This window comes from Salarias fasciatus, chromosome 23 (genome assembly GCF_902148845.1).
Source record: "Salarias fasciatus chromosome 23, fSalaFa1.1, whole genome shotgun sequence".
Classification (NCBI taxonomy): domain Eukaryota; kingdom Metazoa; phylum Chordata; class Actinopteri; order Blenniiformes; family Blenniidae; genus Salarias; species Salarias fasciatus.
In genome coordinates, this window is record NC_043766.1 from 4,464,733 (window position 1) to 4,479,469 (window position 14,737).

Sequence of the window (14,737 nt, forward strand, 5' to 3'; positions counted from 1 at the left end):
AGACTTGTAGAGACCTGGGCTACCTGGTCTGCAGGGTCACATGCCGCTGCAGACACAAGCAGCAGCAGCAGCAGCAGCTTTTTCTGTGTCTGTCTCAATCACCCCGAGCTGAGCGGCTTCCCCTTCTCCCCTCGTGATCCCAACACGGCTGCCCGAAGCCCCTCTGTTGACATGTTTAGCTGGATGTCTGGTGTGACACACAGCGCGGCGCCCGGACAGACGCTGTGCACTCAGCTGTGCGTTCTGTTGGCTGTAGGAAGAAGAGGAAAAGGGAGAATGAGTGCAACACCTCTGGTTCCCCGTCTGAGCGACTGCGTTATCTGGAGGGCCGGTTTGAGTGAATGTTTGAGAAGGCGGATCAGAACAAGTTCTTTCTCTGATGGTGGAATTTTTATTGTGAAATCATTTTTTGGGCTGTAAGAGACCGTGCAGCCTGAAAATGTCTATTCTGACTTTCACCAACACTAGTCTAAAGAAGTCGTGAGCTACAGTTTGTATTCTGATGTTTTTCTAGTACAGATAACTTAAGATGAAATGTGGCCGTTACCAACATCCAGCTCACCTTTCTCTAAAAGGTCCTATTTCATCATCCATCATAATCTGCAGAAATGTGTTCGAGAAAACCTGTGAGGAAACAATCAGGAAAGCTCCAGATGTTGCATTAGGTGTTTTTCCTTTCTTTCTTTCTTTTGGAAATGGAAACATGAAGAAAGGCATTCAGATAAACAGATGGAGTTTTTCCACACTGGAAAAAGAGAATCCATCAATGGCAGAGATCACAGACACCCAGTCTGTGGAGAGGTGTAGCTGCTGTGTGTCTGGATCCATCCATAGCGCTGGTCTTCCCCTCTCGCTGGGCTTTAGACAGACTAGTGTCAACTACAATAAACCAATAGATAGTCTTTAATCTTTATGACTTGTTTCCCAAGCTTCACCAAATAAATGTTGTCTTTCACTGCAAAACACGGTTAATCTGTTAAGTGGTGATTTATAAACTCACAAAGTGTGGCTTTATTTGCCTTTTCAGGAATTTTTTTTATAAGTTTTTAATCATTCCAATCCCAGATAAGTCTGGGCCAGAGCATCCTGCTCCTGTTATCAGTACCACCTTTCTGGAGTCGTCCCCCCCCCCCACACACACACACACACACCAGTATTTGAACCCAGACCTGTGAGTCAGAGCGCTGAGCACTGTGTCACCGTGCTGCCGTCTCTCACGCTGCTAAAAGCAAATTAATAGTCCTGCATTAGAAGATAATCATTTTACTTCTGAGGCCTTGGACCTTTTTTCTTTCTTTCTGTCTGGCACAGATGAAGACAAAATATTAAAATATCTCTTTGTCACATTTGCTTCATCAAGGCGCAAGATTAAAGTCCCTTTAAAAGAGCCACATGAGGCTCCGGAGCCTGAGCTGCTCAATAACTGAGCAAGTTTATGCTGCACAAAATACAAAAATACTTACAATAGAAGCATGTGTAGATGTTTAAAAATTTAATTAAGAAAAGACCCCACCTACAATTACTGCTTATTTTGGAGGCATCATTAAAACACACCCACATGGCTGCTGACCACTTTATGCAACAAAACCACACAACAGGAGTGGAGACGAAGGAGGCGGCTCAGTCTCCTCCTTCCTCCACAGTCGGTCTGGACTCTATTGAAAAGCACCTGACTAACAGCAGTACAATGACCTTTGTGATTATTACTAGGAGAGAGAGAGAGAGAGAGAGAGAGAGAGAGAAAAGCGTTAAGTCGACAAAGAATGCTAATGATTTTTAAGCCTAATCATACCTTCATAAAACAGAGGGCTTTTTTTTTTTTATTCCTCTTGTGACTCTACATAACTGTGCATGGTTTTACAAGTGGATAAAAGTAGAAGCCACACACATGCTCTGAGGCCGTCACTGCAGCTCCAGACACGACCAGGAATCTCGGCGAGCGAGGGTCTCCCGGTCGCCCGACGCCACACCAGCGTGTTTCTTTCCCAGCACGCGAGGCAGGCGATGGCCCTCATGATGTTTAAGCACTTCTGACAACTGTAGTCAGCAAGCTAATTACGGGCGATTTCTTTAATCCTGCAGACCTGCAGGGGAAAGAGTTGCAACCTTTGGGCCACATAGGAAAAGAAAGAAAAGAAAAGCAAAAAGAGAATCGGGTTTGAATCGGGTTTCAGGATCAAAACAAACCCAATGACCCAGTCAGATAAAATTCACTACTGCTGTTTCATAAGGACGGCTGGGCTTTTAATCCCTTCCCAACACATGCATCGGAAACGTTAAACCAACCAGAGAAGAAACGTCCGTAAAGGAAATAGTTTGACGACCTGAGCTCTTGATTTCACTGTCCACATGGTAGAGACCTTAGAAAACTCATGATTTGAAGGTGGAGAATTTTTGTGTTTTTGCATTAAATGTGGATTCATTAGGATGTTTTAGCTCATGATTCATGCAGTTACTGAACAGCCTTACAGTGGCCCAGAAGGGTCAGTGCCACAGCACAACAGCAAAATCCACAACGCAGCAGCAAAGGCTACAATGGAAGAGCGCAGCGGTCAGAGGAATGGGTCTTGTTTTCAAGGGAGCATATTTTGTAACGGAAACAAACAAACACGACACGGTGACCAGATATGCTGACTTCTGAAAACACAGAAACGACATTAATTTCAGCCCATGAAGCGGCAGTGTTCAACTTATGCCTAATAAAGTTCTCCTATAATCCAAATAGTGCATCAGAAAATATTTTTCTCTGGAAACAAGGACTCCGATTTCAACCACTGCACTTTTACGTTGTGGTTTTTTATCTGTTGTATTGTGGTGTTGACCCCCCCCCCCCGGGCCACCGTAACAACTTGATGCTGCAACGCAGTAAGGACAGAGAAGTGTTTTCTCGACTCCTGTTCAAACTGAGCATCGCCGAGACGCTTGGGATGACGCAGACGGACACTCGAACATACAGAGAAACTGGCTGAATGACAGCGTGTCTGCAGTGCCATCATGACGTTGACTAAATGCTGCCGTGAAGAAATCAGTGCTCAACTTGTCAAACAGCAAGATGCTTTTTCAGTTGTATTTATTAGCAGAAAATTTATTAACATTTAATGCAGGAATGAGACCTTCTGTGAATACATGGCACAATTATAATATATACATTCTTTAAGGAGACAGTGCACAAACATACGGGAGGGCAGAGTAAATACATGATTTTTAAAATGACCCTCCTTACCCTCGTCCCCAGTCTGCCCCGGAGCTCCGCTCGGCCTGATCTTCAATCTCTCAATTCAGTCGACATGATTATCTCAAAGAGCAGTAGAGGTGCGAGTGTGTGTGTCGGGGGGGGGGGGGGGGGGGGGGGGGGGGGGGGGGGAGTTTGATGCCCCGGTCCACTCAAGATGTGGAAGACGTCTACCTATTGGGATATGCGACGATGGGACTGATCGGACTGAGCACCGGCCTGTGCTTGAGGGAGCTGAAGACCGAAGCCGATGTCGTCCAACAGCTGGCGGCCTCGATCACCGATAGCAGTGACAAGTCTGACCTTTCCCCTCTAACCCTGTCAGGCCGCGCTTTGTTCGTTGCAGGCTTTGTTTTTTTGGTTCGTACTTGTAGTTATGATTGGAAATGTCTTTTTTTTTTTTTTTGATTCACCCCACCTGACCCCCACTCCAGTTTTTCTTTCCTTCAAGTACGGCTTCTTGCCGCGCGGCCGTGAGCTGTGTTGGCAGAGCAGCTCTAGAATAAAGTTCCCCCTTGGGGATAAATAAAGTTTTCGTGATTCTTCTTGATTCTTTCGGGGCTCTGAAGTGAGTCCGGTGAGAAACACTGATTAATGTCAAACTGTTCTTGAGAAACATGGTTATTACCAAGAAAAACAAAAAAGTAACACTACTGTTTTGTCGAACATTAATTCGTATGTACAATCTAGGGACAGGTAATTCACACAAACCGAGGGAGGAATCTACCACAGTGCAAGCCTGAGGCCTTTATTTTAACTGTAACATTAATATACAAATTTATTTTTGTAACAATCACATGTGCAGTCAATCACCCAACATTTATTTATAAAATCAGAACAAACCTGTGTTTGCTCCTCTCTTTAGCTTATAATGCTTTTAAAGCTCATTGCACATCCCCCACCCCGTCACAGATGCGTCCGTCTTCCACGATGAATGTGTGCATTAACAGGTGAGAGTAGCACAGTCCTTTAAGTGGCGGCTCGTCGTTTCATTCACTGTCCCGTAACAAAGGCAAGGTTTCCCGTCATGTAGTCCTGCGTGGAGTCTGAGGCGAAGGAGTCGGCGTCCTCGTTGTCCGAGTCCTCGCTGCTGTCGTCTGCGGCGGGCTCCCCGGACAGCGCGATGCGGGCGTAGTCGTCGGTGTCGATGGACTTGCAGAAGTGAATGGCGTATTTCAGCTTCTCCTCCAGCACTTGTTTACAGGAGTACCGGGGCAGCTTGAGCAGGAAGAAGCAGGTGTACGACTCTGGCAGGAAGTGGTCAGGGGGGTTGTATTTATCCAGCACCTGGAGACAAATGATAAAGGTCAGAGCGTTGTTGGAGCGAGGCCGTTCTCCTACAGTGTAAGTGAGACGAGTGAGGGCTGTGCTGAAAGGACACGGCAGCAACATGTAAAGACTCGATATTGCTGCGACATTGGAGGAGTCCCAGAGAGTCTTTGGCTGGGGTTACGAAGAAAGACTGTTTGTGATGCTAAGAATAAAGAAATTACAAGGTCAAACTCTTCCTATAGATAAGTGTAAGCCATTAGAAAAGCTAAAAACCACCTTATCGTGACTTATCACTTGTATTCATAATGTCTTTAAGTTTGCATTCATATTATTTGTATCTTTTGGTCCAATATTAGCTGGACCTCACATTCAAACTGTAATCTACTCATACAGACGTAGCTTCCTGAAATAACGCCGTTCTAAAAACTGCTGGAAGACGTGGGCTTTATGTTTCTCACCTGCACAACAAAGTCCCGCCCCCTGAAGTCTGCGATGGTTCGGGGCAGGCGGGTCCGGCCCCAGACGAACCTCAGGAAGAGGGACCTCTCGGTGTTGGAGAAAGACTCCATCACCTCCCAGAACCACTGGATGAGCGGCGCAGTGGGCTCCACTCCTTTGTAGGTGGCCACTGACTTCAGCAGGTGCAGAGGGATGTCTGGGCTTCCACACACCTGAACGAGAAAGAGTCATCTGTAAACAACGTCCTTACAGAATCAGAGGAATGGGGGGGGGGGGGGGGGGGGGGGGGGGGTCCTGACTGAAACCTCACCATGGTTTCAAGCTCGAATCCAGTGAAGAGTGAGAGCAGGGGGACGGGCACCACCCGGGCCATCCCCTCTCGCACTGCGGACACCTGCTCGTCAAATTCGTGAAGCCTGTGGAAGGAGGACGAGCCCCGACATGAAACAAACGCCTCGGCTCCGACGCGGCTGCAGACGCTCCTGTGAACTCGGGGAGCGTTTCCCACCTGTAGTTGATGGCCAGGCGGACGTACTCGGCGCGGTTCTCCAGGGTGATGTGCGAGTGCTTGGAGCTGAGCTGGATGTCCTGGCCGCTGGCGTTGGGCACGGTGAAGGGCAGAGTCATGGCCTCGAACTCCTCCGCCGTGGCCTCGTTGTCTCGGATGTACATCAAGCCAGGAATGAAATCCTTATCAACCTGGGAGGAGCGGAGCAGAACCGCAGCACATATTAAAAGTCTCCCACTGAACTTCCACTCGTCTGGAGTCGACACTTCATCCATCTGTGTGCGTATGGTTGTGTGCGTGAGCGCAGTCATGCACGGCACTCGGTTCCCGTGAGCTCCGCCATGACCCTGCCTTTTAAGAGTCTTGTGCTAAATTAATTTCACATCTAACCTTTCTAATATCTCAGGGGCAAAAACACAAAACAAGAGAAGCTTTGTGATTGAAAAGGGCCTTTCATTTCCACTCTACTATTCTCCCAACGACTGTTCAGGAGCTCATGATCACAGCGTGAGGGTCGCAGTCGACTCTTCTTCTCAGGTCGTGCCTGTTTCCATCGCTGACACACATGAAGATTTCAATCATTCTGGAAAACGGCGGCGTTTTCCTTAATATCTGGCAACCTCTGTATCATTAGGGAGCTGTGAGCTGATGGGCTTAAGCTTTAATCTGAACAGGAATGTATAGGACAGGACCGCAGGTCTGGAGGCAGATCATGAGGGCTGGAAAGCGTTGCATAATAATCTCGCATAAAGGAGACACATTTCTGTTTCAAACCGATCTGTCCAAACTGTACTCCTCATGTAAACAGATCCTCGTACTATGAAAGAGTTCCTCCACAGTGCAAACAACTGACATGTTTGGAATATGAGGAAAAATCAACGTGAACCCATTAAATTAAACCATTTAATTTCAGCAGAATTTAAACCACTGATAGTTTGCACTTCCTCTTCAATGTAAGCTTCTCTCACTCTGATCAACACATTCTGTACCTATGTGGGCTGAAATCCTCCCGGCGAGCCGAGGAGGAGTCGGCTGTGTACAAACCTCACTGAGGTCAGCAATGGTCAGGTTCATGCCGGCCAGCTGTTTCCATACGGGCTCCGCCAGATTCAGGCTGAGGGGGCTTCCAGTCCTGATTGCAATTCCTAGGAGCACTCCTGCGGACGCAGCAAGGCGGAGAGAGAATCGCTCACATACCTTACAAACACAATCCTCTGTCACAGCTTTGTTATAAAAAAAAATGAAACACTGAAAACAACAAAAACAAATGTTGAACAGCTCAAGCCATTTGTTTTATCACTAAAAATCCACATGAGTCATTTGCATTTTTTGAAATAAAAAGCCTAAATCTAGTCTTTGTTTATCTCAGGTTAACTGGGCAGACCCGACCGGGAGATTAACGGGATTATACCTAGGAAGCGGAACATGCTCATGTGGAGAGCGGACTTGGCCGCGGGGTTGAGCAGGAAACAGTCCCTGTTGGCGCCCGATTCATCGCGGCCGTTTGGGGTGACGATGAGCAGAGGAGTCAGGGCGTTCTGCAGCTCCTCGCACATCTCGGCGATGGACTCGCTGTAGCCGCCGCCGCAGTCGTCCACCGACTCCCCTGAAGAAACCAAAGTGGAATTTCACCCACGGCTCAAGATGACCTCCACAAAGTCTGATCTTCACAAACACCTACCCACAAATTTAACCTTCCACACACGATGGGGGAGCAGCAGGCTGTCTGGACTGAATGAACTCATTTTGGCACACATCTGTCCAAACACAGACTTGGTTCCATCGGGACCTGCCAAGCCCCCTTTGCTACGGGAACGCTTCACCTGCAGGGCGAGTTTCAGGGTGGAAAAAAAAAAAAAAAAAAACAGAGAGAGAGAGTGAAGAGATTACAGATTGACTTGAATATGGTCTGTGCTTCCTGTAGAGATAGAGAGGAAGTACTGGTGCGCATGAAAAGCTAGATGTGGTCATGTTCCCCTCCAGAGATACAACACCCCCGACACGAAGGACAATGCCGCGGTGGTGCAGAGGCAGTGGCCCAAACTGAAACTTTCTGTGGAGTAAAGTCTAAAACCCAGACCGGAACACTCCACAGGAGATCGCACACCGTGATAAAATCCCCTTATGAAAGACATCACATGTGAAGCTCAGAAGTCAGTCTGGAACAGACTCTCAGTCCGAGCGGAGGGAGGGAACTCCAGGAAGGAGGAGAGCGAGAGAAAGGAATGTAATGGAGAGAATAATCAGGAGTGACAGGGATGAGCTCCAAACCTCATAATTTCCACAAAAGTCAAGATGCCTCATTAGGTTTTCCAGAGAGAGCTTCTAGTGCCATAAAAACAAGGTGTTGATTGTGATGATCAACCAGAGTCACGTTCAGCATTCCTCAAAGACGCATTTGTAAAATCAAAACCTCAGACTGTAGCTGGAGCAGAAAGGCAAGAGTTCAGTCGACAAGCGGAAAAAGTCTTTGACAAACACAAAAACTCATCCAGGATACAAAAACCACGTTGACCACCTGAAAATAAACACATTTTTGCAACTCTCCAGCGAATTTTGCACCATTTTCCTGACTGACCTGTTTTGATTTTTATAAGTATTTTAATGGTGTCAAATCCAATGACGGAACAAGTCTGTGGAGAGTCAAGGTACAGTTACTGCAAAAGCATTCCTCTTTGACATGTTTATTAAGTTTGCATGTTCTCCTATCCTTGCAGATGTTTTAATGGGCTTTTTACTGCAACAACTCAAAAGAGCTGAGCATTAAGTCAAATGGTAATGTGTACATATCGGTGTGAGAGACGGCGATACTGTTGATACAAAGAAAGATTCACAATGTGATGGATTAAATGACCTGTCCAGAGGAAAGCCAAGATAAGGAAAAATGAAGTCAGGCTTGACTAATTTTTTTGAAGCCATCATAAAAAAATGACTGCTTCTTGGCTTTTCAAGTGGCTAGCATAATTTAAACATGAGTATCTGAAGGGTGTGTGTGCTAAATTTAAAAATTTTACCGACGTGTTGCACTGCAGGGCAGAGGTCACTGTGCAGAGATGAGCTCAGTGCACAGCAAAGGGAGAGAAACCAGCCTTAAGACGACTGCAGTGGATTCACGTAAGGTCCAATCAGATTCCCTCAAAACACTTTTATTCTTAAAATGAAGTGCAGTGTGATCCTTCAGACAGCTACAAACTGTTGAAATTATCAGCATAAAATCTATATTACTCAGTTAATACCATTTCATTGAAAGGAGCAGAAAAAAAACAAGATGGGAATGGAAACGGTGATCAAACTGGTGTCTGTACCTGTATCCTGTTCAGCTCCACCACAGGTCCGTGCTGTCTGTCCCTCACCATCGTGGCTTGAACCACCTTCCGGAAAGCTGCTTCCTGTTTACAGTAAGAAAAAAAGAAAAAAAAGAAAAGTGTTTTCATCACAATCAAATATCAAAGTAAGCGTCTGAAGCGGTGCTCCAGCCACGTTGTGTTTCACCCTCAGTCTCACCTTGCCCTGGGAGATGAGGATGCCTCTCAGCGTGTCGAAGCCCACCGACGGGCCGTGGCCAGTCTGTCCCAGTCGACCCTCCAGATCAAACATCGGTATGCAGGGACAAAACAGCTCTGAGATGTGATGCAGCAGAAGCAGCCTGTTCCTCAGAGCCATGATGGGGATTTCCTGCAGATGGTTGTACTCCATGGGAACCTTCAAACACACCACACACACACACGAGGGTGGCCTTCAGTGCATGATGCTGGCGTCTGAAAGACTTGACTACCATCTACTGGTGGCTGTGGACATAGGATTCATTTCCCACTTGTCAATGAATGGAATTGCTTCTCTGGCGAACACTACCTGAGCTGGCAGCTTCCCAGCGTTGGTGGGCTTGCTGGTGGACCAGGCAAGAGTGTGAGCCGAACCGCAGGCCACCCTGTTGATTTTCTTGCCCTGCAGTGCCGCCACCAGCCGCGGCCTCTGGATGGCGTTGGTGGTCCCGTCTCCAAGCTGGCCTTCGTCGTTGTCGCCCCACGTGTACACTTCTCCTGAGCCAAACAACAGCAAAGCCATCAGTGAAGCTGCAATTCAACCTGACTGAGCTCAACGGCTGGCTCTCCAAACTCAAATAAATCCGTGTGAGGCAAACAGACAGCAGTGCCGTGCATGTGGAGGTTCGCCTTACCGTCCTCCGTGCAGCACACACAGTGCAGTGACCCCGTGGCAATGGCAATGACTTTCTTCCCCTGCAGCCCCTGTACTTGTCTGGGTCGCCTGACATGGTCATCAGAGCCGTGGCCCAGGCGGTGGTAGTCTCCTTTACCCCTTTAACAAGAGCGTCAATACAGATTAGACCATTTATAATTATTAAAAAAAAAAAAAAAAAAAAAAACATTCTCAAACCAATATAAAATCAGTGCATACATACCATGTGTATACGGCTCCAGACTTGGTAAGAGCCACAGAAAACTGAGAGCCACACTCAACTTTAACCACTCCGAGGCCGGTGAGAGAGTCAATCTGAAAACAAAACATTGTTTTTTAAAATCAGACAATCACTCAACACAGAAATGGGAGATCATATTGACATCATTCATTTCATGAAGTTGCTAAATAAGAATCAAGAACATTGTCTTGTTACACATTTGAATGTGTTCAAAACCTTTTCCTAAGAAACAGAAAATCACAGAACGCTATCGAGTGGTCCTCATTACCATTTACATTTTTAATCTCTTTCAACGTCTCTCATGCTGAAATGTGCCAAATGTTGGGAGATCTCTCCAATGAAAGCCTAGTGTTCGCACCAGTCTTTTGCATCTATAAACTGTGCTTGAATCATAGTCCAACCCCCAAAAACAACAGAGAGTGGACAGCACAACTTCCCCTGTGAAGCATTTTGAACAATCTTGGCTGAAAGGGGGAAAAAAATCAACAGTATCAGGTAATGTCTGCGCTGGGTAACCTCCCTTACCTTCATGGGGATTTTGCAGCCGTCACTGCCTCCTCGGCCCAATTTGCCGTAGTCGCCGTCCCCCCAGGACCAGACCATGTCGTCGTCTGTCAGACACAGCGTCTGGGCATCGCCGCTGCCGCAGGCCACGTCGATGACCCTGTGACCCTGCAGTGCGTCCACCTGGATGAAACACAGAGACAGATGCTTGTTTTTATGCTCGTTTCATTTTAGGCGCACGAGCTCTTGAGTCCTGTGAGAAATCTGAGCGGAGCGATCACGCACCAGCTTTGGTTTAAGCTGGTCCTCGCTGTCGCCGTGGCCCAGTCTGCCATAGCGACCCTTGCCCCAGGTGAAGAGCTCTCCACTGGCAGTGATGCAGGCGCTGTGCGCTCCTCCGGCTGCGATATCCACCACCTCCACCCCCCTCAGGGACTCGATCACTCGGGGACGGTCACAGGGGCTGAAGCCAAGAAGAGACTCAATTACTGAGAAATTCACACTTCATACGGTCTTAATCTTGATTTCTTTCTCTGGCTGTTATGAGGTGCTCTATGAACTTTAATTTGGAGGTGAAAGTGACTTTTTGTCGATGTTGTATTAACCTTCTGTTCCCGTGGCCAAGTTTTCCATCCTCCGCCTCACCCCATGAGTATACTTCTCCCTCTGAGGACAGTGCCAAGCAGTGTTTTCCTCCAGAGTTCACGGCCACCTTCCTGATGAAGACATGCTGGATGGACTCCAGCAATGTCGGGGTGGAAACAGACTCCGTGCCTCCGATGCCCAGCCTGCCTCCTGCTCCATATCCTGTGGCGTACAGCTGAGGAGCGAGTAAACACAATTTTGTTACATGTGTTTAAACCCTTCTGGGGTCACCAGATTCACACAGTTGATCAGTTCACATGACACATTGTGTGCCGACTAAGCACGAGATAACGTGTGACGAAAACAAACAGAGCGGAGACCTTTCCATCGGCAGTGACGGCAAACAGAGTCTGCTCCCCTCCGATAAGCTGCACCGGCCGCAGCGTGGCCAGAGCCTCAGTGGGTGTCGGAACTTTGACCTTTGCCCCTTCGATGCCCCCGAGTTGCCCTCTGTGGTTGTGGCCCCAGCCGTAAATGGTGCCGCTGCCCCCGGCGGAGAGGGTCCAGTCGTCCGGGCGCCGGTTCATCCACTGCACGAGCTGCTCGTCGTGCTCCCGTTTGAATAAGTCGTGGCTTTCGTGAAGTCCGTTCATGCTCTCGTGATCGGCCATGAGCTCTCGAATTTTCTTTGTAACCTGGAAAAAAAAAAGTTTGAAAAAAATTACAAAAGAAATGGATAAAGAATATTTTTCCGGTGAAAAAGTGCTGGTTGAGACAGTTCTGCATACCTCGTCCAGGAACGGTTTTGGCAGAGAGGTCCGCTTATCGAGGGCAACAGCCACCCTGGAGGCGGTGCAGTAGCGTCGGAACCAGGCCCACTTATGGGTTTCAGCGCAGCAAGGCAAGGTATCAAGCTCCAGGTCACAAGCCAGAGCAACCAGGACCTGGACAAAATGCTTAATTTAGCCTCTAGGGAAAAACATTAAGTACAAACAAAAACTGGATCGAAGCTACAGAGTCACAAAGTTGGCAACAGACACAGTACCTTGAAGAATGGACTATGAAGCAGCTGCTTTCCTCCCCTGACAATAGGGTCTTCGTACTCATACTGCCTCTGCAAAGCCTCGGGAAGCCCCTTCACCAGAGCTGCAAGGGCGCTGCCTGTGAAACTCTGAAAGCAAACAGACTGCCCAGTTACGGCTTTGTTGACTTCAATGTGCTTTGATACTGAGCTTTCCCAAACGGGAGTGTTGACACTGGAGTCTTCCTACAGACCCACAGGATTCTATTCCCAAGATTGTTTCTTTAAAATATTACAATCCCTTCACCCAATAATAACAAAGCAGCAGTGAAAGTGATTTCCACGCTGTTATCTGAGTTATAATCCATCAGAAACATCTGCTTTAACAGAAGTAGGAATTATATAAACCCTCCAGTTGTATGCACGCGTTTCACTCACTGTACTCACCATAGAGCGAGCCTCGCCCTCGGTGTCTCCCAGAAGTCTGTTTATGTTGATGGACTGACCGTATTCTGTGGTCAGAAGCTTCCGTAGCCTCTGCAGTGCCCACATCCTGTGTCCAGCAGCTACAAAAATACAACAGCAATATTTATTTGGGGGTTGGGGACTGAATGTCATACCAAGGTCATTTCTATCAGATGAGCAGTAAACTCTTCTGTTACTTGAACTATGTTGCTGATTCACTGAATCGGGGCCGTCGTTACAGTACCTAGTGCGCTGAGCTGAGCGCAAGCAGCCAGAGATGCAGCTAGACGAGGCACGATGCTCCTGTTGGAGGCAAAATTAAGCCGGAAGTCCAAGAGACATGTGACTAAGTCCATTGAGGGGCAGGACAAAATGCAGCGATCAGACAGCAAGTCTTTGGGACCTGAAGAAAGACAGAAAAGGCTCAGTGGAACCAATAAAATGAGTGGTTCTGCTGTGGCATGATCAAGTCATGTGGTCAGTGAGCCGAATCATAATTGTTGGCGTTCTTCTGTGACTGACCTGCTGCAGGCATGATGGGGTAGACAGTGAAGCGCCAGCCCCAGCCATTGACCGAGCCATCACTGGTGAACTTCCACTTTAGTTCATCTCCGGGGATCCGCAATTCACTCGACCAGTCGGACCACTCCCGGCCTGAAATGCACAGAGCCTCCAGCAGCAATTCCTCCCTACTCCAGCATGGTGTCCATTTCACAGTATCAGCCATCTTTGGCTTACCTGATCTGACAGAAACAATCCTGTTGGCTCCGTCCATGATGGTTAGCGGGTCGTGGCGTCTCTCAGTGGAACACTGCCTGTCAAACTCGATCCTGAGGCCCTCGGCACCTTCAGAGAGGAACAGGAGTTTCTCAATCAAGGAGATTTGTTCAAATGAGGTCCTGTAAGCAAACAGCAATGGATCCCTCTCTTTACCTGGGATCTTCACGGTGCCACTGGTTGACGTGTCGTCTGTGTACGGATGGCTGCTCTCCACAACGACAGGCTGGGAAGACAGGCGGCCGCTCTGAGAGTCTGTGGCTACGTCCTCCAACTCAGTGACACACAGCTCCAGCAGCATGTCGGCCACCTGCACATCGTGGAAACAAGGAAGCTCAGTATGCAAAGTGTCACCAAACCCCAAGCTGCATCACTTGTAAAAAAAATTCAATCCCCAGCACACCACCCTAAGTTCAACCTGAGTACTAAAACCACAACCTAATAGGGAAAAAATAAACAGCAATACTAAAAGGTGTGTTATATGGTTTGAAAAGTGCTTTGAGGCTGCTGCTCTGGTGCTGAACAAACCCTGTACAGCTAATTTAAAAGTTCAACAATTCTCCTGGTGTGACTCAACTTGGGTCCTAAATTTGCTAACAAAACGATGATCAAAGCATCGACTCAAACCCATCTGTAACAGCGAATGGCACATTACCTGTGGATAGGCTGTGCCCATGCCAGACAGCACAGCCGACAGCACCTCTTTGCCTTTCTCCCCTGAGCGACAGGACACTGCCAGCTTGAGCAGGTCCACCATCACTCGCGTGTCGTCGGGCACAAGCAGGCTGGTGAACTCGTCCAGGTACTGAGGCTCTGGACCGACTACTTTACTCTGGTTCTCAGAGTCCTGCGGATCAACACACAAAGCAGTACAGAGGAGGACTCTGATAAGTCACATGTACCCACACATATGTCCTGCGCCGTCGAAGCCGAACTAACCTCTTTAGTCTTTGTCATGGTCTCGGCGATGATGCTGGCCGCTCCAGGGTCGTCGGTGACGGGGATGAACGGACGAGAGGAGGCTCCACATGCGGAGGGAGTCACAGCCGACGACGGGGTGATGGCGTCTTCTGATGAGGGAACCTATTAAAACAGCAGATAAATGGATCACGTGTATGCCACTGATCAAATCGATAGTTCTGCCCAGACATTTGGAACGATGCTGTGAGTTTAGTCAGTCTGAACAGGTGGACGGCCGTCTGTCCGCAGTTCTCCTCACCTCCCCCTTCTTGTCCTGCCATGGGCTGGGGCTGACCCGTTCCTCAGCTTCAGGGGGGACAGGAGGACTTTCTTCATCGCTCACAGTTGATGAAGATGAGGAGTCCGACGGCGGGACAGGTGAGCTGGAAGGACACTCGGCTGGCAGAATCATGCTGGCTGGCATCAGCGCGCCGACCACTGCATCCCTGGAGGGAAACATATCATCCTGTCAACAGCGATTTCAGCTAATTACACTGAACAAGCAAGTCAGCACAA

General features: G+C 48.2%; 1 protein-coding gene across 2 annotated transcripts in view; it reads right to left on the reverse strand.

Moving 5' to 3' along the window:
• Nucleotides 1-3,053: 3,053 nt before the first annotated feature.
• Nucleotides 3,054-14,737, reverse strand: part of herc2 (HECT and RLD domain containing E3 ubiquitin protein ligase 2) — a 48,586-nt gene continuing 36,902 nt past the window's right edge. Inside the window, exons 66-91 of one of the 2 annotated variants that reach the window (XM_030083839.1) lie at nt 14,481-14,667; nt 14,201-14,344; nt 13,917-14,108; nt 13,418-13,571; nt 13,223-13,330; nt 13,007-13,138; nt 12,729-12,887; nt 12,467-12,585; nt 12,044-12,169; nt 11,787-11,942; nt 11,379-11,693; nt 11,019-11,233; nt 10,699-10,876; nt 10,435-10,596; nt 9,892-9,983; nt 9,649-9,788; nt 9,324-9,508; nt 8,976-9,173; nt 8,777-8,860; nt 7,153-7,294; nt 6,883-7,077; nt 6,516-6,628; nt 5,472-5,662; nt 5,274-5,379; nt 4,963-5,175; nt 3,054-4,519 (exon numbers count right to left, since the gene is read on the reverse strand). In XM_030083839.1, the coding sequence (XP_029939699.1) occupies nt 4,226-4,519; nt 4,963-5,175; nt 5,274-5,379; nt 5,472-5,662; nt 6,516-6,628; nt 6,883-7,077; nt 7,153-7,294; nt 8,777-8,860; nt 8,976-9,173; nt 9,324-9,508; nt 9,649-9,788; nt 9,892-9,983; nt 10,435-10,596; nt 10,699-10,876; nt 11,019-11,233; nt 11,379-11,693; nt 11,787-11,942; nt 12,044-12,169; nt 12,467-12,585; nt 12,729-12,887; nt 13,007-13,138; nt 13,223-13,330; nt 13,418-13,571; nt 13,917-14,108; nt 14,201-14,344; nt 14,481-14,667 (4,300 nt within the window). In that variant the 3' untranslated portion in view covers nt 3,054-4,225. Of the gene's footprint in view, nt 4,520-4,962; nt 5,176-5,273; nt 5,380-5,471; nt 5,663-6,515; nt 6,629-6,882; nt 7,078-7,152; nt 7,295-8,776; nt 8,861-8,975; nt 9,174-9,323; nt 9,512-9,648; nt 9,789-9,891; nt 9,984-10,434; nt 10,597-10,698; nt 10,877-11,018; nt 11,234-11,378; nt 11,694-11,786; nt 11,943-12,043; nt 12,170-12,466; nt 12,586-12,728; nt 12,888-13,006; nt 13,139-13,222; nt 13,331-13,417; nt 13,572-13,916; nt 14,109-14,200; nt 14,345-14,480; nt 14,668-14,737 lie in introns of both variants that reach the window. The other variant, XM_030083838.1, reaches the window with a different exon arrangement.